At 36.7% G+C, this 22,780-nt stretch overlaps 1 protein-coding gene across 1 annotated transcript; it reads left to right on the forward strand.

The window, feature by feature from the left end:
* Positions 1 to 2,826: 2,826 nt before the first annotated feature.
* Positions 2,827 to 21,489, forward strand: LOC142340768 (uncharacterized). Its single transcript, XM_075391473.1, has 4 exons — positions 2,827 to 3,205; positions 9,844 to 10,073; positions 13,678 to 13,835; positions 21,009 to 21,489. The coding sequence occupies exons 1-4, from the start codon at positions 2,902 to 2,904 to the stop codon at positions 21,364 to 21,366; spliced, it is 1,050 nt and encodes a 349-aa protein (XP_075247588.1). The 5' UTR covers positions 2,827 to 2,901; the 3' UTR covers positions 21,367 to 21,489.
* Positions 21,490 to 22,780: the final 1,291 nt, after the last annotated feature.

Consider the following 22,780-nt stretch of genomic DNA (forward strand, 5'->3'; position numbering starts at 1 on the left):
GTTACTGAGGGCTAACAGGAAGAAGACCCTTAAAACTTAGATAATTAGTTTTATTTTGTCAATTAAAATAGCAATATAGAGAACTTGGTCTGATGCATGCTGTTTAAAGTCTTGCTCCATTGCTGTTTTCGCCAGAAGTAACAGATTTTGAAAAGAGAAAACAGGAAGGTAGTAGAATACCTCAAACGCCTAAAAAAGTTTGCGCAATATAGTCGTTAAAATTATCACATCTGTATCAGAAGTAATGAAAAAGGAAAAAAAATAAAACCACTGAGAGTATTTTGAAAAACCGAAAACTCAATTGTTAGAGATATGGATGTGGCTGTAATTTTGGTGGCTTGGAGGGGCTGTCAAGGGAAAAACAGCTCAGGATGATTTTTAGATCTTCTGTAATAACAAAAACTGCTAAATACTGCGGATTGTATTAAATAAATTGATCTTAAAATTAATATCGGAAAAAAGTCAACGTTCCTAAATCAAAACAGAGTTCAGTGGTCAAAAACAAAAATCAAAGCTCCAATTCTTGAACAAATTTGCTTCAGCTGAAAAAACATATCCGATAAAATAGCGAAAGCAGTTTGAAGACTCTTGCAATAAAACCTCTCATCTAACCATACTTATTTCAGAACCGGAAAGAAAAACAACAGAGCAATTTTTTCTTTTCTTAGAAGTAACCATTTTTTCTAGGAATGTGAGCAACTACGGGGGGGGGGGCGTAGTTATGTGAGTTTTAGCAGCAGGTGAGGCGTTAGGTAGGTGTAGGTGGGTAGGCAGGCATGGGGTGGAAGGTAGTTGCGGTTGGGGGAGGTGGGCGTACGTTTTGTGTGAGGGTAGGGGTTTTTAAAGAATGCGGGGAATGCAGGCAGGAAGTAGACAGGTTCTTTGGGGCTAGGCAGGTAGGGGGTAGGTGTGGGGTTGTGGGGCAGGCGTAGAAGCGTCGATGAGGGCTAAAGTGAATTTGGATAAAACAATGCAAACAAATATATTTATTTAAAGTTACTTAGAAAGAAAACCAAAGAATTTGCAGTAACCTTTTTTAATAAAATTAAAATTGTTTTTGAGGACTATAACGCTATTAATTTTATGAGAATAATTAAAAAACCTAATTTACACAATTTTTTTGTGGGTTTTGCTTTTACTTTGTTTCTTTGTTTAAATAAGGATATTTGTGGAAAGCCAATCTGTTTTGTTGATTTTTTAAATTATCGTACTGTGGTGAGATAATTGAAAAAAAAACCGAGAGTGGAATTCCACAAATATCCTTATTTAAACAAACAACAAAGTAAAAGCAAAATTCACAAAAATGAATGTTTTCGTAAAGTAAGTTTTTGATTTAATCCCTTAATATTATTAGTATTACAGTCCTCACAAACAATTTCCATTTTATTAATAATGGTTAAATAACACAGCATTAAGATTGACTACTGATTATAAAGCAGTTTTCATTTAAAAAACGCTGAAAATTTATTGGTTTTCATTGATTTTGGCTTTCCGTTAGAGAGCCAAAATCAATGAAAAAATAGTCAAATTAATAATGATTCAAACACCAAAGAAAAATTCCAAATTAATAATATTTTCGATTAAAATTGGAAAAATCTTAGAAAAATGTTAAAAATAGCGTCTGCAATGCTAAAATCTATTCATTATCATTTTTTTTGCTTCAAAAAGTTTCACTGCCCCTTTAAACTAAAAGAAACTGAATATGGACAAATGTCCGACAAAACTAAAAACAAAATTGAAAAAATGAACAAAATTAAAAAAGGCTGCCGAAAGCATTGATAGTTACATCCTCAATGATTTGTCTCTTAAATTTTCAAGCAAAAATTTAGCAAAATATTGCAGAAAAAAATTAAAAATCGCGAAAGCTGACGACATTGTCAATCATTGAGAATGTCTTCAATTTTTGATTGTCAAAATCATTTTTGAGCTGTTGCAAACCGTCCATTAGCCCACTTTTAACTTTAAAAGAGATTTTTTGTCCAATAAAACTGATAGCAACTGAAAAATGACAAATTGTTTACAAAAATATTTGAAAATTGCTTTGCCTCTAGTGTTATATTTTGCGTAAACAACAAAAGAAAACAAAAGGTTAATATGAAAGTACATTTCGCGTAGCATAATAGACTGATCAACTTCAACCGATTGAAAATAAAAGGATTAACAAAAAAACTTGACATAGCAATGGGAGTTTGCTGCATTCAGGTCTCAAAAACAGCAAAACTACACTTTTTACCCTTAATTTCGGCCTTACAGCAGTTTCGGCACATTAAGCTCCTAGAAGGCTGCTAAAGCCAGCTTGGGTTTGCTCTTCCCACCTAATACCCACCAAGTTTTACCTGTTTATGCTGTTTCAAAAACTCAGTCATAGAAGAAGATTTGAAAACATCTTAAAAAGGTTAGAGCACCAGTACAATCCAAATTCTTTGGATTGTGAAAAGACACAGCACCAATACAATTAAATTCTTGGATTGTTGAAACGTTTCCGGCTGCGATAGCGAAGCAGCAGATCATTTATAGTGGTTTGATTCAAGTGTCAAAGTTCAATTTCTTACTAAGTCTGTAATTAGAACACTAAGTTTAGGGCGAAAAAATAGATTATTACTTCTTAAAGTCCAAGTTCAATTCTTCAAACTCAGTTCTCTGCCTCGAAGTTTTAGTGACCGATGAAATCGTACCCTAGGTTTTCTAATTAGTGTTAATGACCGGTTTTGCTTGTAATTCTTTTGTATTATTGGGTAGAAAAATTGTTATTGGTCCCTTTTTCTTGCGACATTTGGAACATGTGACTTCTCTTAGTATGAGCAAAAAATTGGAGGTTAAAACGGAATTGCATTCAGCGCCCTTTTGTGCCTCAGGCTTTGAACTGGTAATATTGACTTTCAAAAAGTAAAAAGCAACAAAATGGAACAAATGAACAGTAGCTTGTCAAATTTACTCGACTTAAGTACTCAAGATGTTGACAATACTAGTCAGGATATAGACTACACTGAACAAGTGTTCCTGCCTCCAACCTCAAGTGGCATCACACGAACTCACTCCACCACCCTCAATGCGACGGAGGGGAGGGATCCTGAATACTTGACAGAAGCTGCCTTCGCCCGAAGAGGCTACTACAGACCAAACCCAAGAAATACACAAAGAAGACGCAGGAACTCAATTTCAGTTTTACAACCACAGCAGCAGCAACGTTCGAGATTTACTCGAGGTTAAGCAATGCGTCATAATAAATTTATATTGAAATTCATAATTTCCGGTGACGTCTCAGCAAATAGTCGTGCAAAAATATAAAAATTTCCTACAAATCTGATTGGTCAAAAATCTAAAAAACTGTAATTTTATTCTTTCAATAAACATAGATTCGTCATCCCAGCCCTGTTTGAAATTTCTTCTGAACATTGAAAAAGAAATCCACTAAAGTGTGCTGACTATCCAAAAATTTTAGCGCAAAAACCTTACATAATAATGATGTAAAAAGTGCTGAAATGCGCTGAAACTTTTTAACAAACGTGCTAACAAACCAGTTTTTAAAAAGTTTGGTTTATTTTTAAACTTTTCGAGCGTTGACGGAGTCATGAATCTCTCTGCTGAATTTTCAAAAATTATGCGTTGTCTGTGCCTCTCTCCTGTGTTCTATCGTAACCCTTCTCCGCCATTGCTTCGTAAAATCTTTGCATTAAATTAAATATATATTTTAAAATTTTGTTAGAAATGCGCTTAAATTACGTAAGAAATTCACTAAAAATTCAGCGCCTTTCTTACATAAATTCAGCCAATTTCGGCGCTTTTCAGCGCATTTCTTAGAAAACGTTAATTATTCATCTAAGACCAAATTAAGTGGTAAGAACTAAATTCAATGAAATTGTTTAAAAGTGCGATGAATTTTGAGCATATTTTTTTTACAAAGTTTCTGCACAATTCAGCGGTCATTAAGTGCTCTTAGAGCCTTTCAGCTCTGTTTCAGCTTAAACTGTTTTGGAGACTTATACTTATGGAGTGAAGGACTGTTGTTAGAGGCTGAAGACCCCTCCACTGTTTACCCTCTCCCCCACTATTTCGCCACCTCCGCTCGCTGTTACCCCCCACCCAACTGTTGCTCATCCCCCGTCCCTCCCCATCTCCTCCCCGGTGCATCCCCCCGTGGCTAAGTTCGAACAACCGATCGCTGAAAACACGCAATTTTATACTAATTTTCACAATTTTTTTCAAGCTTTTTGAAAATTTTTAACATTTTTCGATTTTTATAAGCCCCAGTTGTTTAAGAACCTCCTCTAGGTTTTACAAATAGGTTACCGCATAGTTTCTAGTGGTAATGGAATGGTTTCAACGTTTTAACAGCACTGATCTTTTTTGGCATTTTTTGGCAAAACGTGCAATTTTTCCAAATTTTTTGACATTTATTTTTCCTCATTCAGGTCTTTCCAGACTCAGGAGCCAGAATATCTCCTATGAGGTTTGAAAATAAAATTTTAACAAATTTCTTTTTGCCATAGAATAGTTTTTCAAATCTTTAATGTCACAAATTGTAGCAATTTTTTTGATAAAACTTGTTTTTTTCAAGATTTTTTTTAATTTTTTTTTGATTTTTAAGTTTTTTTGGTCTCAAGAGCCAAGGAATCTCCTTTAGAACTGGAAAATAGGTTATTGTATAATTTCTAGATGCAACGGAATGTAACGCAAGATTTTAACATCACGAATATTAGCGTTTTTTGACAATCTTTGTGCATATTTTTCATTTTTTTGAAATTTAGTCGTTATTCAGGTTTTTTGGGCATCCAGTGTCAGAAAACTTCCGTTAGGGTTTGATAATAGTTTACTGGAACATTTTTGTTACTCATGGATTAATTTTCTACTTTTGATATCAGGTTTAGTAACATATCAAGTTCATTGAAATTTTTTTGTCATTTTTAAGTTTCTCTAGCCTCAAGAGCCATGGAACTTAATCTAGGTTTTGATAATAAGTTACAGCATAGTTTATAGATGTTTACGGAATGTTTTTAAAGATTTTAATGTCACGAAATATAGCATTTTTTTCGAATTTTCGCAACTTTTTCATGTTTTTGAATATTTTCCGGCACCAGGGGCCCTGATACCTCCTCCAATTTTTGATAATAAGCTGCAGCATAGTTTTTAGAATTAATGGAATGGTGATCAATCTTCCTATTACTCCAGTTTTTTGTAATTTTTGGACAAAAATTAAATTTTTTTTCAAGTTTTTGGAAAATTTTTATCAAAGTCCAAGTGTATGGATCTTTATGTGCCAGTGAAACTGTTTGATGCTTGAACCATGTATATGGATATTCTCTAGAAAACAAAATTGTTCTTAAGATTTTAATATCTTGAATTTCGCAAAATTTGTTGAAGTTTGCAGTTGCTTCCAAAACTTTTCAAAATATATTTTTTGAGTTTAACTACCAATACTGGCCAACAGAACTTTTGGAGTCTTGGAGATGAATTACATGAGAGAGCTTTTGAGACAGCAAATGGTTCTGAACTTTTTTATTGCGAAATTAATTTTTTTTGTATTTGATTGTGCCGTTTTCAGTTTTCTTTTATGATTTATTTACTAACAAGACTAGAAAACTAGAAGTTCCAGAGTTGAATCAAATCATGGAAAACTTTCCTATCTCACTCTCTTTTTCTCAGTCGAGTAGGGTTTCTTCCAATCCTTTTTTTTCACGTTTTATCTCTCTCTCACTCTATCTCTCTCTCTCTCTCTCTCTCTCTCTCTTTGTCGATGCCGCACTTCAGCTGCTGTAATGTGGCGTAATGTCATCATCTCTGATCCTCATTAATATTGAGTTATAGTGGAAATGTTTTTATATCACAAATAACTTAAGAGGCACTTTTTAAGAAAACATTGTTTTATTGCTCGGAATGTTTTTAAAGATTTTAATATCACGAAATTTAGCAATTTTTTCGAATTTTTGCAACTTTTTCATGTTTTTGAATATTTTATGGCACCAGGGGCCCTGATATCTCCTCAATTTTTGATAATAAGCTGCTGCATAGTTTTTAGAATTAATGAAATGGTGATCAATCTTTCTATTACTCCGGTTTTTGTAATTTTTGGACAAAAATTCAATTTTTTTCAAATTTTTGGAAAATTTTGATCATAGTCCAAGTGTATGGATATTTTTTCGTGACAGTGAAACTGTTTCATGCTTGAACCATTTATATGGATAGTCTCTAGACAATAAAATTGTTCTTAGGATTTTAATATCTTGAATTTCGCAAAGTTTGTTGAAATTTGCAGTTGCTTCCAAAACTTTTCGATATATATTTTTTGAGTTTAACTACCAATACTGGCAAACAGAACTTTTGGAGTCTTGGAGATGAATTACATGAGAGAGCTTTTGAGACAGCAAATGGTTCTGAACTTTTTTATTGCGAAATTAATTTTTTTTGTATTTGATTGTGCCGTTTTCAGTTTTCTTTTATGATTTATTTACTAACAAGACTAGAAAACTAGAAGTTCCAGAGTTGAATCAAATCATGGAAAACCTTCCTAGCTCTCTCTCTTTTTCTCAGTCGAGTAGCGTTTCTTCCCATCCCTTTTTTGTTCACGATTTATCTCTCTCTCTCTCTCACTCTCTCTCTCTCTCTCTCTCTCTCTCTCTCTCTCTCTCTCTTTGTCGATGCCGCACTTCAGCTGCTGTAATATGGCGTAATGTCATCATCTCTAATCCTCATTAACAATGATTTATAGAGGAAATGTTTTTATATCACAAATGACTCAAGAGGCACTTTTTAAGAAAACATTGTTTTATTGCTCTCAAAAACTATTTGTAGCAAATATATTAATCCTGTTTGTCTCCTTAATGCAACTTTTCGCTTGACCGATTTTTTGTCTGACCCATTTGACTTTCGTCTTCAGACTCGGGATAAAGAGGTAGCGCCCGGTTTGCATAAAGTTCTTCAGCCCCTCAGCCCAATAGTCATCAAGTATGCAATTAACAGAAACTGTTTTGGAGACGTATACTTATGGTGCGAAGGGCGATTCCCCCCCCCAATTGTTGCCCCCACCCACTTTCGCCGCCCCATCAGCCCCCAGATGCACCCTCCAACCCGCTGCGCTCACCTTACGCCCCTTCAATTAATCTAAAGCTAGCCTCACTAAACCGTGGTTGGCTACTGACGAAGTCAACCGCTCACCGGTCGTTTGAGGGCATTTCGCCCTACGTTAGTCGGTTATGTTTTGTTAATTTGTTTAAATGCATGCTTATAATTTTTCAAACTTTTGCATGCGCTCCATCTTTTTTACTAAATAGCTCTTTTAGCTTTAGATTCGAATGTTTTATCACTGTCGTCCGTTTAAACAACTCATTTGGCCAAAAACATTCTTTTTTGTAACTCATTTTTAAATGCTTAATTTGTCTTTGGAATGCTCAAATTTATCATGAGAAGAGATATGAGTCGATGCTAATAAGCAATTGGTCTTTAAAAGCCGTTATTAGTAAACCAAGAGAATTTTGTTAAATTTTTCACCAATTTTCCTTAATTTTATTTTTGCTTAACTAAGATGTTTTTTTTTTGCAAAAGATGCAAAAGAGACATGTGCAAGTGAGTAAACACGCCTAGAAGAACTGTTTATCAAGTACTCCAACTCACTATAAAAGAAGAGAAAATCAAATAGAGCTCACTGCGAAATCTTTTGGTGCAAAAATCATCTATGGTTACAAAAGAGAAGAGTTTTTTGAAAATCAATGAATGACACCTGGCTCAAGGAATCAATTAAGTTTAAATCTTGAATTTTTTCTTCAACCATCTTCCTCTGTAGTACCCAATAAATAATCTTCTAGCCTACCTTAGTTCTACTGACTAACATATATAATTAGCACATAGTTCGGATTAAGTATTATTATAAGCGGGATAGCGGTCCACTGTTCACGGTCCTGCTTCTCATGCGCTGCGAGATTTAATGCGGAAGTCGCGGCCTGGTTATCGAAGTGCACTGACAGAACCGCCAGTTGGAAATTGTTTATATTACCGTCTTATATTCCACTTCAGCTGATTGCCTTTGGTTTAATTTATTCTATTCTGTTTGAATGTACTATATGTATTCATGTGAAGTTATTTCTTTCCACTGATTGGTCAATAAATTGCTAGCTTAACTTCTATTCAACAAGTCCCCCTCTCTCTTATTTAAAGCAAACCTAGCCAGACAGACAAACAATTGGGCGGCTCGACATTTGTTTTAAAATCAACATCCAAGGATCTGTTTAATTGCTCTCAACAGAAGTTTATAGCAATTATATTAGTCATGTTGACCTTTTTTAATGCGATTTTTTGCTTGACTTATTTTTTGTCTGACCCATTTGACTTTTTGTCCTCAAAAACGGAATAACAGGTAGCACCCAGCGGGCATTAAGTTCTCTTAGAGCCTTTCAGCTCACTAGTCTCAAAGTATGTGAATCACAGAAACTGTTCTTCTGACTTATTCCTATATGGTGTGAAGTGTATGTCTCTCTCCCCTCCCCCGCTCATCAATTAGCCCCCCTCGCTTCACCCCCACCCCCTCCCCCCAATCCTCACACCCCTGCTCATCGTTGAGGCCGCAGGGGCCCCGTGCAGCAAAAGACCCCACCCCCCTTATCAAACCCCCCCCCCTATCAACCTCAAACCCCCCAAGCTGCGCTCACCTCATGTCCCTTCAGCTAAGCTTAAGCAAGCCTCATTAAAACGTAGCTAGGTACGGACGAAGTCAACCGCTCGCCAGTCGTTTGAGAGCAATTCGCCCGACGTTGGTCGGTTATGCTATCAATTGCTGTGAGCAACTTTAAATCCGAGGTCTATAATTGTACAACCCAGGTTGAGGTCCAGACCAAAATGGCTTCTGATCAGACCGTCCCAGAAAAACGCGACCTCTGATCAGACCGAATGACTGAAGTGTCCTCTGATTAGACTATCGTGCGCTCGAAGCTCCGTGTGCGCTTAAAGTGCGCTCGAAAACCTCTTCTGATCAGACTATTGTGCGCTCGAAAACCATGCCCTGATCAGACTAGTGTGCGCTCGAATCCGCCACTAATCAGACTGAAGTGCGCTCGAAAAGGCCTATGATGAGACAAAATAGTTCAAAATAGTCTGATCAGAGAATGATTTTGAACATGAACGAATCTCTCAATATCGTTATATTATATTCATTTCATGAAAGTTGATGTTATCACTCTTATAATCAACTACCGAAAAGCCAATTATTTATTGCTAAAAAATAAAACCAAAAAAATTGCTCAAATTTTTTTTTGAGTTTGCCATTTATTTATGCTATTAGCTTAATAAATGAACTCAGACAGCTTTGCATAAAAACGTCTTGATCTACTTTGATTCAAAATCTTTTCTTGAAGGGACCGGCATTTGCTATCAGCTGGACTCCTTGGTTCTGATCAAACCCATCAGATTTTCAGATGGAGTTCTGATCAGAATGCTGTTTTATTGTTGACTCTTACCAGAGACAACAAATTTCAGTAAAAAAAAACTTGGTCTCTGATCAGACAGTGTGCGCTCGAATCGGCCTCTGATCAGACTAGTGTGCGCTTGAAACTGCCTCTGATCAGACCGTCCCAGACCAAAGTGGCGTCTGATCAGGCAAGTTCCAGACCATTGTCCAGACAAAAGTGCGTTCGAAGCCTTTTCCAGACCATGTAATTCGAGCGCACCGAGAAAATGTGTGCGTTCAAAGATGGTCTGATCAGAGCTCAATTCGGTCTGGCCACCTCGACCTGGGAAGGGCGTGATTCGTTTGGCACAGTTTTCTTGATTCCTTATAAAATTTACTGCCTGATGTGTTTCCTATAAACATTTTTCAAAGCATTGAGAGATTTCTTAAGGAAAATGAAGTCCATTTAGATGTCTTGAGGTCCACCCCAGCTGAGGGCACGACCATGATTGACATATACGGCGACCCTGAAGTGAGAGAGCGTGAGGAGAGGGAAGAGAGAGAACGGCAGAGGAGAATAGCAGAGAGAAGAGCTGATATTGATGACCTTCCCTTCTTCAGTGACGATTGGTTGGCTCTTTACGCAAGAGAGTGCTCAGATTGGCACCACACCAGACGCCGACTTCATTACGCTGCGCAGGTTATAGTGAGAGTATTTTCCATTAGTTATGAACAATATACTAGTTATAATAGTTATTAATAGTCATGAAGTGATATAGCGGCTATTCATATTCATCTGCTTTCATTTTTTAATAACAATGATTATTATCCAAAAGAATTTGCATTGTATCCAAGTTTAGGCCACAACTTATGAATAGACAGACTTTAAAAGTCTAGTGCGAGGGCACTTATTTACTAAAAGTACATATTCGAGATTCCCTGTCGAGGCAAAGTCTATTCGTGGGTCGAGCAAAAGTCTGCTTTCCTGCAGATCTGGAAAATTTTTTATTATTAAAAGCTCTCGAATGAGAAGCAAATATTGTAAACGCATGTGTCTTGATCGTTTTTGAGTTATTTTTCTAGAATAGTCTTTGACTTCTAAAGTGACTTTTCACGCACTTCAAGGATTTCAATAGGATACAGCCCCAGAATTAAATTGCCCCGCCTGTCATTCGAGAGCAATATTTTCAACGTTGGTCGGTTTATTAATTGCTCTCAAACGAAGTTTGTAGCAATTATATTAGTCCTGTCGGTCTTTTTTTTATGCGATTTTTCGCTTGACCAATTTTTCGTCTGACGCTTTTGACTTTTCGTCCTCAAAAACGGGATAAACAGGTAGCGCCCAGCGGGCATTATGTGCTCTTAGAGCCTTTCAGGTCTGCTTCAGCTCAAACTGTCTTGGAGACTTATACTTATACTTATGGTGTGAGGGGCGGTTCTTAGAGGTTGACACCCCCACCCCCCTTTGTTGACCCCCACCCCCACTATTGGCTCCACCACCCCCCCACCGCGCTTTTGCCCCCCCCACCCAGTGCTGCCCCCATCAGCCCCCGGTGCACCCCCCCGTGGCTAGCTACTGACCAAGCCAACCGCTCGCTGGTCGTTTGAGAGCAATTCGCCCGACGTTAGTCGGTTATGTTTTTGTGTTGTTTTTGTCAGTTCATTTTATTTTTATTTGCTCTCGAAGAGAGGCTTTTGTTAAAAACTTTTACGTCTTTTTTGCAAAATGTTTGCTTGACCGTTTTTTGACTTTTCGAATGACTTAAACGCCCTTGATTTTTTGCATTTTTTGTGATCTAAAATTCTCCCTCAATAATAAATTCGAGCAGCTGAACTCAGTTGGCGGCAATTTAATACTAAAAGTCGAATGATAAGTGTGTCAAAACTGGCGTCATTTTTTCCTCTTTAAATTTTAATAGTCCTATATATAAATCTCTAATGAGGTTACTTGAAGCCCCTTGTGAATTTTTTAGTCCCATTCAGTGTCTCCGACTGAAGAAGGCTGCAATTGATTAGATCTCCCACTGGTAGTTCGAGAGCAACTGTTCCAACGTTAGCGGGTTATGTTCTGCTTCTGAATAAACCATCAACGAAAAAAAGGCTAAATAGCATTGCACCAGAGTAGTCCAACTTAAAATGCAGTTGGAAAGTTGCCAAAAATTTTAGAGTTTTAAACTCTTGAAATAATGCAGTCATGGTAGCTGACTATATTGCCACGTTAATTGATGACAGGAAATAGGCTGTTTGATTGTAGTGGCTTTCTACCAATAAACCATTATGGAAATATGGAAACAACACAGATTTTTACAGTTAAGTGGGTTTTCAGAACTATTTGCAGAAAAATGAATATTTAGAGTCAGACGTTTGCGCTTTTTTGTCACGTCTTTTTTTGAAACTCTGTTGCTAAAAACTTGTGAAAACTGTTAGAATGTTTTCTTATATAATTGTTTAAAGAGCAATTGTTTTGTTAAAGAACGTCGACACATCAAATTTTGAGGAACGAATTTTTACAGATAAATGGAGTGTTGCTTGATTACAGGCTTTTCTTTTTTAATTTTCTGGGTATTTTTGTCGCTTAGTGTATCTTCTCTGAAGTTGCTATTCCCTGAACAAACATAAACGATATCTTCTTGTTTACTGAGATTCATTGATAGGGCGTAGTCCTTTTTATTAAAATACAAAATTCATGATTGTTTTCCATTTCTATATTTCCTATATTATCTCTCTAATGTATAAATTCCACCATTTTTAATGATGAGTCACTTATAGAACAGAATGAACAGAAGCTGTTTCAAATTGTCTGCATTCTTTCCTTTTTATTATTTCTCTCCTTTTGCTCTATTTGATAAAGAAAATTTTCTTTGATCTAATGGTTACGTCCATTTTGGTGTCTATTTGTTTGGGCCAATTTTTTGGAATGCATTGAAAGATTTGCCTCTGTATGACATTGACTTGCTTCTTAAAACAAAAAAATTTCTCCTCATTATAGCTGTGCTAATTTTTTTTGCTAATATAGTGACTGAAAAAATTTTACGTTTTTTTTGTTCCAAAAATCTTTGATAGGATAGCCTACGCATTATTTCGCAGTCGTTAACAGAACGCAACTCGAGAACTCAATTAAATCAGGTTGTGCAAAACCAGCTTATGAGTTTCAGCAACTCTACCAAGCAATAAAGAAAGAGTGCGAAAGTGATAATTATGAGTAGGACCAGTAGAACTGAAGGTCTCAAGTTGATTGTGATGAAGACAAACAAGTTTATCAACAATGCTTGAGTTTTGGCAGTATAAACTATACTTACGCAGAAATCAATGAAGATAACTGAAAAGTTGTCTCTAGAGCCTGGATTGTGACTGGAGATCAAAATGACCTATGATCAGACCAACATTGGCCAAATGACTTCTGGTTCGAGGGTTAAAAACCAAAATGGACTGATTGTTCTGCGCTCTAATTGATTTTTATATTTAAAATGGGTTCAGTGTGATCTCTGATTGAACGATGAACGATCCCAGATCAATACGACCGTTGATCAATTAATGACCAGAGTGTTGTCAACACTTTCGTATGGTCCTGACGACGATCATTTTCAGATCCTTGTCTAAACATTCGTGCGCATGTGCACAAGCTTGAAATCGTTTTCGATCAAAGCGATGAAGTTGTTAGGCAATATGGGCTCTATTTTTTATGATTTAGGTTGGACGCAATAAAGTGGGTTTAATGTTTTTTGAAAATGTAAAGTCTGAAAAAAATCGAAGATATGATATGACTCAATGACGTGCAGTTCGTGTTTTTTCTTTTGTTGTCCATTATTGCAGTCCTAATAAACAAAGAACTTTTGGATAGTTTTCGATCAGAGATTTTGTGGTAAAACTTTAAAGCAAACTATGATCAGATTTGCGGTCGCATTACTGAGTCTCTGATAAGACTCTTTTGTGGCCGAATAGTGCTCTGACTTAGACCATTTCAGCACAAAATTGTATCTAATCAGACTGTCAAAGACTGTAATGATTTCTCATCCGACTGGGCCCAGACCATAACGCAAATTTCAACGCGCTCGATTTCTTAAGGAACTATGTAATTTGAGCGCCAAATGCTCTGTTGTGCTCTCGACGATGACCTGATCAGAAGTCATTTTGGTCTGTGATCGCATCTTGAAATCCCGTAAAATGACTGATTTCAAGTATTTAAAAAGCTCATACGTTAAAATTGCATGTTTTGCTAATAGTTACCGGCTCTGCGGTGATATGAGGAAAACTAACTAGATATTAAAACCAACCACAATTCTGTTTGTTTATGTTTACTTCAGTGTGGCATAGCAATGAGGGAAGCGGATGACCACTGGCGTCGTGTGAAAATGAGGATGTGTGATGAATCAGCAGGCTTAAGGCAGATGGGGGCGGTTTTAATGAATCTGAAGGAGAAAAGGGCAAAGACTCTCAGAAAAGAGATGAAGACACTCTCGAGGCTCCACTCTCTCAAATTTACCCTTCTCATATTAAATATGTATTTTGCCAAGTTGCCAAGAATAGAAATGGGCCCACTTTAGTAAATAAGACAAATTCTCCACAATAAAGGAGAGAAGAGAAATAATACTGAGTGCTGGAAAAATCGGGAGATTTTTAATTGCTATCAAACGAAGTTTGTAGCAATTATATTACCCGGAGCTACCTAAAGGAGCTTTGCAGCCCTGTATCAGTACAATTTGCATCATGCATTTTTTGAAGATCATTACTATGTACATGTCACTTCTGGTTATGTATAGGCTGTATTTTATCAACCTAATGAGTCATATGCATGCAAATTTTATGCACATTCTTTCTCGCCTAATGTATCTTACATGTACATGTACTTGCAACAGACTGCTCGTAAGATGCACATAAGTGGCGCCAGTCTGATTTTGATCTGGCCAGGCGTAATTACAAACCACTTGAGCGTGAACAAATTCAATCTGCTAAGGCGAGATAATTGCCCCTAATTGTTCTCGCTCTACTAGCTCTATTTGTTCGCGCTATAACTCTTTTATTAAATCCATGCACTATCATCCCTTTTAAATCCATGCACTATCATCTCTTTTATTATAACTCATCCTTTGCACTATTTGCACTCACCTAGTTCACTCACTATTTTCACTATTTGAAGGAAAAAAGGAAAGGAAAAGATGACATGAATTTATAAATGACATGAATTATAATTTATGAATGACATGAATTACAAATGACATGAACTATTGTTTATGAATTATAATTTATAAATACATGAAGTAAATTAATAAGATCGGAGTTTCATTAGTTTTAGTTCCATTAATTTTAGGTTCCAGTTCTCTGTTCTTTCTTCTAGCGGGAATTGCATTTCAAATTTGCTTTAAATTGGTAAATATTGTCATTTTCAGCTTGCAGCTCTACCTGTGGGGTCAGTGAAAAAGGTGGCCAACTTCACAAATCCTGAGAATATCGCGCCCACACGGGAAAAGTGGGAAAAGATGGTCCACTGAAGGGCTGGATCGAATTCGAGCGTGTCACACGTCGCTCCAGTCGCCGAATTCGAGCCGTACAAATAATAGTCAATTCACCAGAGTATCAAATTTAGTAATCTGAAACAAAATAACACAGCAGCACCAGTGGTTCGACAAACACTAAGAACGTTTATAGAACATTGATAGAACTTTGATATAGAAAATTGATAGAACTTTGATATAGAACATTGATAGAACTTTGATATAGAACATTGGTAGAACATTGACGGCTGAAAACAACTCTGAGTCGGGTAGAAAAGAACAGATTGGGGAAATAACTGAAGTCAATTAGTTAAACCAACTGAACACAATATTAAGGTCACGGATATTAAGGGACAACGCAACTGAACACAAGGCAATATTAAGGTCACGTATATCATAAAGGCAACGGAATTATAAAGGCATCCAATCAGTTATCTTTTGCGAATTCTCTCAATACGTCGGCGGAGTTCGGTGGAGGTCGGAAGTCGGCGGAGGTCGGTGGAGGTCGGAAGTCGGCGGAAGTCGGCGGAGGTCGGTGGAAGTCGGTGGAGGTCGGTGGAAGTCAGTGGAAGTCGGCGGAGGTCGGAAGTTGGCGGAAGTCGGCGGAGGTCGGCGGAGGTCGGCGGAGGTCGGTGGAAGTCGGTGGAAGTGGGCGGAGGTCGGAAGTCGGCGGAGGTCGGTGGAGGTCGGCGGAGGTCGGAAGTCGGTGGAAGTCGGCGGAGGTCGGTGGAAGTCGGCGGATATCGGAAGTCGGCGGAGGTCGGCGGAAGTCGGTGGAAGTCGATGTGTCAGTTAATTGTGGTGTAGCATGTACAAGTTAAGCTAGAATGCAGCTCCGGGTATCGCCACGTTGAAAATTTCATGCATGATATCAGTCATTCGAAATTTTCAAAATTTGCTATGTAGAGTCTGTTAGTTCTTCCTATGTACAGTCTGATCTGAGACATTCTGTGCAGTGTTAACCAATAATGTAAATGATGCTGCAAAGACAAAGAAAACAGACTGGGATTTTTCTTAATCGACTCTGGGCAGACTGGCAAAAGTATTTATACTGCTATTTGTCTGGTACAGTAATGGTTACAATTGAAAATCAATGGTTTAGCGCTGAAACCCACTGCGACTAAGGTACGGGTAGTCCTGTCGATCTTTTTTATGCTATTTTTCTTTTGACCGATTTTTCGTCTGAACCAATTGACTTTTCGTCCTTAAAAACGGGATAAACAGGTAATGCCCAGCTCTAAACAGGTTAAACAGGTTAAGTGCTTTTAGAGCCTTTCAACTCACTAGTTTCCAAGTATGCGATTCACAAACTGTTTTGAAGACTTATACTTATGGCGTGAAAGGAGGTTCTTAGAAATTGACCCCCCCCCCCACACGCACACACACACACACAACACACCACCCCCCCTACATCAGCCCCATCACTCATCCCCCGTGTTGCCCGCCATCAGCCCCCCCGGTGTACCGCCCCCGCTGCTCACTAAACCGTGGCTAGCTACTGACACAGCCAATTTCTCGCCGGTCGTTTGAGAGCAATTCGCCCGACGTTAGTAGTTTATGTTTAAGAAATTTTGCTTTTTGAAGGGGATATAGTTTTCGTCTACGTTCTGAGCAAAAAACTATTTATGAAGTTGGCTGAATATGGGCATTTATATTTCTATTTGTTTCTTCGAACTTGTACCCAAATTGTAACATTTTTCAGTTCTGGTTTCATTTACCTGTACTATTTATTTCGGCGCCATTCAAGCTCTTTCTTTGTGGGAAATATTAGTTGTTATGCAAATGTGAAGTTGAAGTTCCATGACCAGTGGAAAAAAGGACTTAAATTGTACACGATATGTGACGAGATATAAGTAAGCATAAAGAACAAAACCATTTCTAGTTCGTGAAAAAATTAGTATTTTGTACTTTTTGAAAAAGTTCAGCATAGAAGCCTTAAATAATTTTGTGTGAAAATCGCTAGAAAGCTGTGAAATTATCTAAGAAAAGCTTTGAAATCTTTTCCATATATTACTCTAATAAACAACGGAGCTGCTTTCTCTAGAACCTAAATGCCTATTCTTCCCACTGTTACGCACTTAACTTTTTTATATAAAAGTTTTTATTTTATTTTGTATATGTATTTTTTTACTTTATATATGTAGGCTGTTTTTATTTTATATTTGTATTTATATGTATTTTATAAAAAAATGATTTCGAACAAACATACATTCGATGTGATAATTTAAATTGGAAGATCACTGAATGCCCGCTCTATTTTGCAACTTATGTACTGCAATGCACTCAATTTTTGCATGAATTGCTAAAGTTTTTCAGAAAGAGCTGAAACATAAGAACACGTAAACGGAAAAGCGTTGAAATTTTGCAGAAGATGAGAGAGTATTGATGTGGTAATTTCTGTAAACGTTTTGCTCAGAACACGCTAATTTTTTTTCGTAAGAAATGCGCTAAAAATGTTTTTTGCAAACATCGTTAAAATGAAGGCCCTGAGACTTTTTCCAGGAAAAATTGCAAATTGCTCTGCATTTTGAATTGACTGCAATGAGAATCTTTTAATCTATAAACAATAAGCTCATTCAGAGAACTTTAGCGCAATCGAATAATATTTTCTTAACTGTAGTGGTTATCAATTTTTTAGATAAATTAATTGATAAAAACCTTGAAACCTCCAACAGAGATGGTTGGTTCAACTCCTCAACTTCTCTAATTTTTTGGTGAAAGTTTATGATTCTTGGCTCATGTTTAAGGCGGTGGTTTTCTTAATACAGACGGAAGTGTTGCAGCTCATCAACTTTTTTGTAGCAAGTGATTGCAGAAGATGAAAACCGCTCTTATATGAAAAAACCCTGCAAGAATGCCATGATTTTGATTTTATCAGAGAACAATTGATTACAAGTTGAATAAATATAGACAATTAAAGGAGAGAATCTAGCAATCTTGAGTTGTACTGATGAATTGACTTAAATTATACTTGATAAAACAATCTAGATGTATGAGCAATTTTTTAACTATTTGCTGATTGTGGAATATTGGAAATTGAAGAAAAACCGCTTTCATGGAGTGCACGTTCTTGCCTCCTCTCATCCTAAACTTAAGCTGGCTACTACCAAAATTGTTCCTGGAGCAATTTGCGTGGCATTAGTGTCCACAGGGTAATGCGCGAAACAACCACAGCAGCGGTCAGTTTTTTTTTCTAGAGGAGTCAGAGAACTTGATTTAAAAATGTTGAAAAGGATTGGATGAACACAATGTCTTTCATGTTCACTTCTATGAATTTGATACAAACTGGTGATTAATTGTAATTAACTAAAGCATTCAAAACTTTCAAAACTTTTTCAATTATTGTTGGCAGGGGACTTAATTTGTTATAGCTCAATTCTATAGAAAGCAGATGTTCAGTAGATTTTTAGGATAATGAAATGTGTAGAGCATTATCCTTTTTATAGGTTCAAAGCAATAGCTGGGGCTATTGTTGATTTTTTCTTGTTTTTTTTTCATCAAAATTTTTGTTATGACAATAACACTGTACAATCAATTCAAATCTGCTTTTTAATCATTCGATTATGAAATTGCGACTGGGATGTGTGCGTGACGTGTCGTCATTTTTCACACTTAGTGGAGCAAGTTTTTTGGACATTCGGGTGGTCAAGATTCTGGTCATACATAAATTTTGCTGTAGTAAGCTCTCATTAAATGTTTTAGGTGGATTGAATCAGTATATACATGCAATTATTGGGGCTACTGGTCAATTTTTTAATATTAATAAACTGTTTTCAATTGCTCTCATACCAGGTTTGCAGTAACTAGAAAAGTCTTGCTGGACTTTTTTGATGAGAAAATTGTACTACCAACTTTTCGTCTGATCATTTTTTTCTTCTGACAATTTGACTTTTTATCTTCGGATTTGGGATAAACACGTAAAACCAGGAAAGAGTTGAGTTCGTTTAGAGCCTAACTACTCTCTAAGCTCTAAGTATCAGATTAAACGACGTTGTTTGAGACCTAAATTTGTGTTGAGAAGGGCAGTTCTTAGAGTTTGACCATCCACCCATTTAACGTCCTCCCCCTTACTTAACCCTCCCCCTCAACAACCTCCCTTTCACCCCAACCAATACCGACTCTCATTCTACCGGTCACTCTACGCGCTTTTGCTCATAACCCTCCCCGTAATGCTCTTCCTACTCAAAATTATGCTGAAGCCAGTCTTCCTGAGCCGCAGCTAGCTACTGACGAAGTCAACCATCCGCCTACAGTCATTTCAGGGTGATATTAGACCGATGTTAGTTGGCTATGTGTGTCTTTTTTCGGTGCAAAAAAAGTGCGAACTTGTTTAATAGCCGCACAACGATAGCTGGGGCTCTTCTTGGCCTTCTCTTTCTTTTTGCAGTTTAAAGAATTTGAATTGTATTGGGGCGCCGTTTTTTTGTTCACAAGATCTGTTCACAAAATTTCATGATTTTTGAAGTCAAATTGGAGTACTGATTTTGGTTACGCCGAAACAAGAAGTGGAGCAAAAAAGCGAGTGGTTTTGCGGCGTGATTTTTTTTCGCTCTATATCTAAAGTGTAGTGAGAAAACGCTGTTTGAACAAAAATTCGGTTTTTCGCTAGTGGTTTTTGGTTCACATGCGGCAATTTCACTTCGATTTTACTGTTTTCTTCAAATTTTTGGATCCGATTTTTTTCTAAATGATTTTCCCAGTCCATTCATTGTTCATTCTAGGCCTAGTTTTTTGTTTCAACCAAATTTCTTTTCCTCGCTAGTTGTTTTTTGTCCACCTTTTGACATTGATTTTCTGTTTTATTTTTTTTATCTGATTTTTTAGAAATGATTTTTCCAATTCCCTCATAGTCAGTTCTACATCTAATTTTCTGTTTAGTCAATTAAAATTCTTTGAATTTTACTTTAGGACTTGTCTTGCTATGTTTTTACAATTCAAAGAATTTGAATTGTATTGGGGCGCTGTCTTTTTTTTTAAGATCTGTTTACACATTTTCATGATTTTTGAAGTCAAATTGGAGTAGTGATTTTGGTCACGCCGAAACAGGAAGAGGAGCGAAAAAGCGAGTGGTTTTGCGGCGTGAAATTTTTTCGCTCTAAATTTAAAGTTGAGTGAGAAAACGGGGTTTGAACAAAAATTCGCTTTCTCGCTAGTGGTTTTTTGTTCACATGCGGCAATTTCACTTTGATTTATTACAGTTTTTTCGATTTTTTTGATCGGATTTTTTTCTAAATGGTTTCCCAATCCATTCATAGTCCGTTCTTGGTCTAGTTTTCTGTTTAGTCAATGAAAATTCTTTGAATTGTGCGTCAGGACTTGTCCTGCTATGTTTTATTTCTTCGTCAAGATTTTTGTTCCGACCATATGACGTCACAACCACTTCAAATCTGCTTTTTATTCATTCTTTCATAAAATTTCAATTGAAGAGCGTGCGTGACGTCATTTTTCGCTCTTATTGGAACGAGTTTTTTGTTAATTTGCGTGATTAATTTTTTGGTCACACTTGACTTCTCTCACTCTGAAAATGACTTCCTCACTTTAAAATTGACTTTTATTTACTTTTAATCAAAGAGACAAGGTCAAATGGGTGTTTGTAACTCTAATTGAAGGGTATTTGAGAGCAACTAATAGAGGCAGAAAAACCTTATACAGATTTTCAATCAAAATACAACATATTAGCCTTCAATGAAAAGATGAATTTTTTTGGTCTGTTTTTTTTACTGTTTTTTTGAGACTGCAGATCTACGAAGCTATTACGGCTATTTTCTGGCAATCTGCCAGTCACGTTTTTTTATATTGATAAATGTAGAAAATAATAATTTAAGCCGACAATTTTCCCTTCAAACACTTCCTTTGAAATTACACAAAGAAAAATCATTGAAACAGGGTTCTCTTCCCTGCATTAGGTTGAGAGACCAACTTCGAATGAGCTTATCGGCTTGTAGCAAATAGGCATGGGTTGCCGTTGATAATTGCAATTGAACCAGTTGCAGTTTTCCATCAAAAAATTTAGGCAAACAATAATTTTGCATAATTTTTCTATTGAAAAAGAAATGTTGAACAGCACCGTCATATACGCAAAAAAATATATAACAATTATGAGTTCATTCTTAGCTGTAGTTAGAATGGAGCCTGCCGCTAAGACTGCACAAACACCGTGATCGCCTGCTGAGAAGAATTTCTCGGGATAATTTAGACGATGCTCAATTTGAAGCAATAGAGTGTGAATTCGAAGACGTCATGGCAAATGCCAGCGATTGCGAACAACGCATCTCTAATTTGGACAAAAAAGCGCTGAAAACTGCAATAAGAGATATCATAATGCGGATAATAAAGATTGAAAAGGCGATTGAGGATCGCGAGGGGTGGATGTACTTGGCGGAGGATCCGAAAGAGGCGAAGGAGTTCTCAGAATTGGTGAGAAGATATGCATGTTCGATGCCAGTGCCGACTGCAGCCGATAAGCCCCCTCTGCTGCCTCCATATTATGATACAATTTGAGAAAAAATCCAAAACTTTTTCAAAACCATAGGAAACTTGGGCAAAAATCAAAGAAACTAAGGAAACCAAGATCACACAAAAGAAATTACGCTCGGCAAAATACACTTAGAATTGCAATGAAAAGCTGGTTTTCAAAATTCAAAAGACTGTAAATGATAACAAGTAAATCAAGTAGCTTGTGTATGCGCGCCACAAGCTACCTTAAAAGCCTCATGATTAACGTGAACAATTCTGATCGACCATATGTAAAATTAAATTTCTCTGTAAGGTGAACTTTATCCTATTCTATACAAAGTTCACTAACTAGAAATTTTTCTCCTCAATCTCCTCAAAATCGGGGTAAACCGGTAAAACCAGTGGGAATTAGGTAACTGAAAGAGAAAAATGTTCCGAGTCGGAAACAAAAGTTAACACTGCAAGATCATGAAAGAAAAATGCAGGAACTCTTACAGTCGGTTTCAAGTACTAAGTTCCTTGCAAGATTACTGAAAGATGTTGCAAGAATCAATTTTTTGTAGGAGAATCTTCCAAGAAAATTTTTGTTCTGGACTCGGAAGAAAACCTCAATTTTATCAAGAACAATTAAAACAAATGAAATAGCCTGCACTGTTTAAGTACGCAAGATTGCCTGGCGATTTAGTGATCAACATCGAGATTTTTTTGTTGTAATAAGGTATAAAAAGTATTATGATTGGTTATAATGCTCTTTTTTAAAATTTTGGGTTTGGAAATTTGAAATAACTATTAAATAACCTGGTTAACCTCACTATGTTTATCAAAACCACACATCAACAATTCACTAAATCAATGTCATCAGTCCGTTTTCTTGTTTCACACAAGAAAATTTTTTTTTGAATTCTCAACTTTAGCCAGGAAAAAACTCTTGATTAAAGATGAAAATAAGATCTTCTAATAAAAGGTTTTTGAAAAAAATTACGTCACTTTGGCGAGCCTAATATTCTCTATAAACATCTGTAACTAGGGCACGCGGGCTAGCAACATGTTACGCAGACCCAAGAACTGCAACTACCGAGTGTGACTGCGCCAGCTTGTCAAAAGCAATCTAAAATTCCTCCGGTTGATAGCTCTTTCTGTCTGAAAGAGTAGATAATCGTTTAGAAGTCTAGATAAAAATTGAAACATTATCACCTAATGCTTGCACTGCCAAAGGAACGAACGCAAAACCTTGCTGAGAACGTTTTTCTTATACGCCTCAAATTTTCGGTTATCAGTCGCTTCAAATGCGTAACCTTACATCCTTGTTCCATTTTGGATAATATTTGATTGAAGAAAAATAACGTCTCAGCAAGATCTTAAATACCTTGCTTAGAACATTTTTGCTTATACCCCCTAAACGTTTGATACTCAACTCCTTCAATTGCATAACTTGACTTCTCAGCCCCGTGTTAGATAA

This window comes from Convolutriloba macropyga, chromosome 6 (assembly GCF_964194025.1).
Source record: "Convolutriloba macropyga chromosome 6, txConMacr16.3, whole genome shotgun sequence".
In the NCBI taxonomy this organism is placed as follows: domain Eukaryota; kingdom Metazoa; phylum Xenacoelomorpha; order Acoela; family Convolutidae; genus Convolutriloba; species Convolutriloba macropyga.